The 630-nt window shown below is 50.6% G+C and overlaps 1 protein-coding gene across 5 annotated transcripts in view; it reads right to left on the bottom strand.

The window, feature by feature from the left end:
• The window catches only part of LOC119589152, a 28,879-nt gene that overhangs the window by 6,022 nt on the left and 22,227 nt on the right, over window positions 1-630 (bottom strand). For all 5 annotated transcript variants that reach the window (XM_037937729.1, XM_037937727.1, XM_037937728.1 and 2 more), the window contains one exon: window positions 111-518. In XM_037937729.1, coding sequence (XP_037793657.1) covers window positions 111-518 — 408 coding nt within the window. The remainder of the gene's footprint in view (window positions 1-110; window positions 519-630) is intronic.

The raw sequence follows: 630 nt of genomic DNA, 5'->3' as shown, positions 1-630 counted from the left end.
ACGTTATCAATCAATCAATCAATTCTTGTAGCATCCCTTCTTTGTGTTCTTTTCATCCATTTCCTTTTCTCTCCTTCCCTCCCTCTCTTTATACTTATCGCAGCACCCACCATGTTATTCCGCGTGTCACTGACGGCCGGCATGAGGCTGACATATCGGTCGGTGGAGGGCGAGGTGTCGTCATCGCAGAGGCAGAGGCAGTAGGAGCAGTGGAAGAAGAACCTCCACCAGGAGTCCACCTTCATCTCCGCACTGTCGCACTGGCCGTGGGGACCCAGGATGAGGCGGTTTTCATACCGAATCGACTCGTATCTCCTGTACGGCTTCCTGGAGAGACAGACCCAAGCGTCGGCGTCATAGAAGCGACAGTCGTGGACCGTCCCCTTGCAGCGGCGGTGTTTCCCGCAGTACTGAGAGCTGGGCAGGTAGCAGCTCTCACTCTTGGCGTGCTGGTAGTAGGCGCAGTTCTGAGAGCAAGAGCCGTCACTGTTCATGTCTACTTCGTTCTCGATGTAACCCTGTAGAGAAATAAGTCTTAGCTTATCATCATGTCAAAATCATATCAGATTTATCTCTGAATACAGTTCTTTCGCTGCAGAGAAGTTTTTTTTAGAGATCTATTTCACACAC

The sequence above is a fragment of the Penaeus monodon genome, chromosome 25 (assembly GCF_015228065.2).
Source record: "Penaeus monodon isolate SGIC_2016 chromosome 25, NSTDA_Pmon_1, whole genome shotgun sequence".
NCBI lineage: Eukaryota > Metazoa > Arthropoda > Malacostraca > Decapoda > Penaeidae > Penaeus > Penaeus monodon.
Note: the sequence above shows the minus strand (reverse complement) of the source record. Positions and strands in the feature narration are given on the sequence as shown.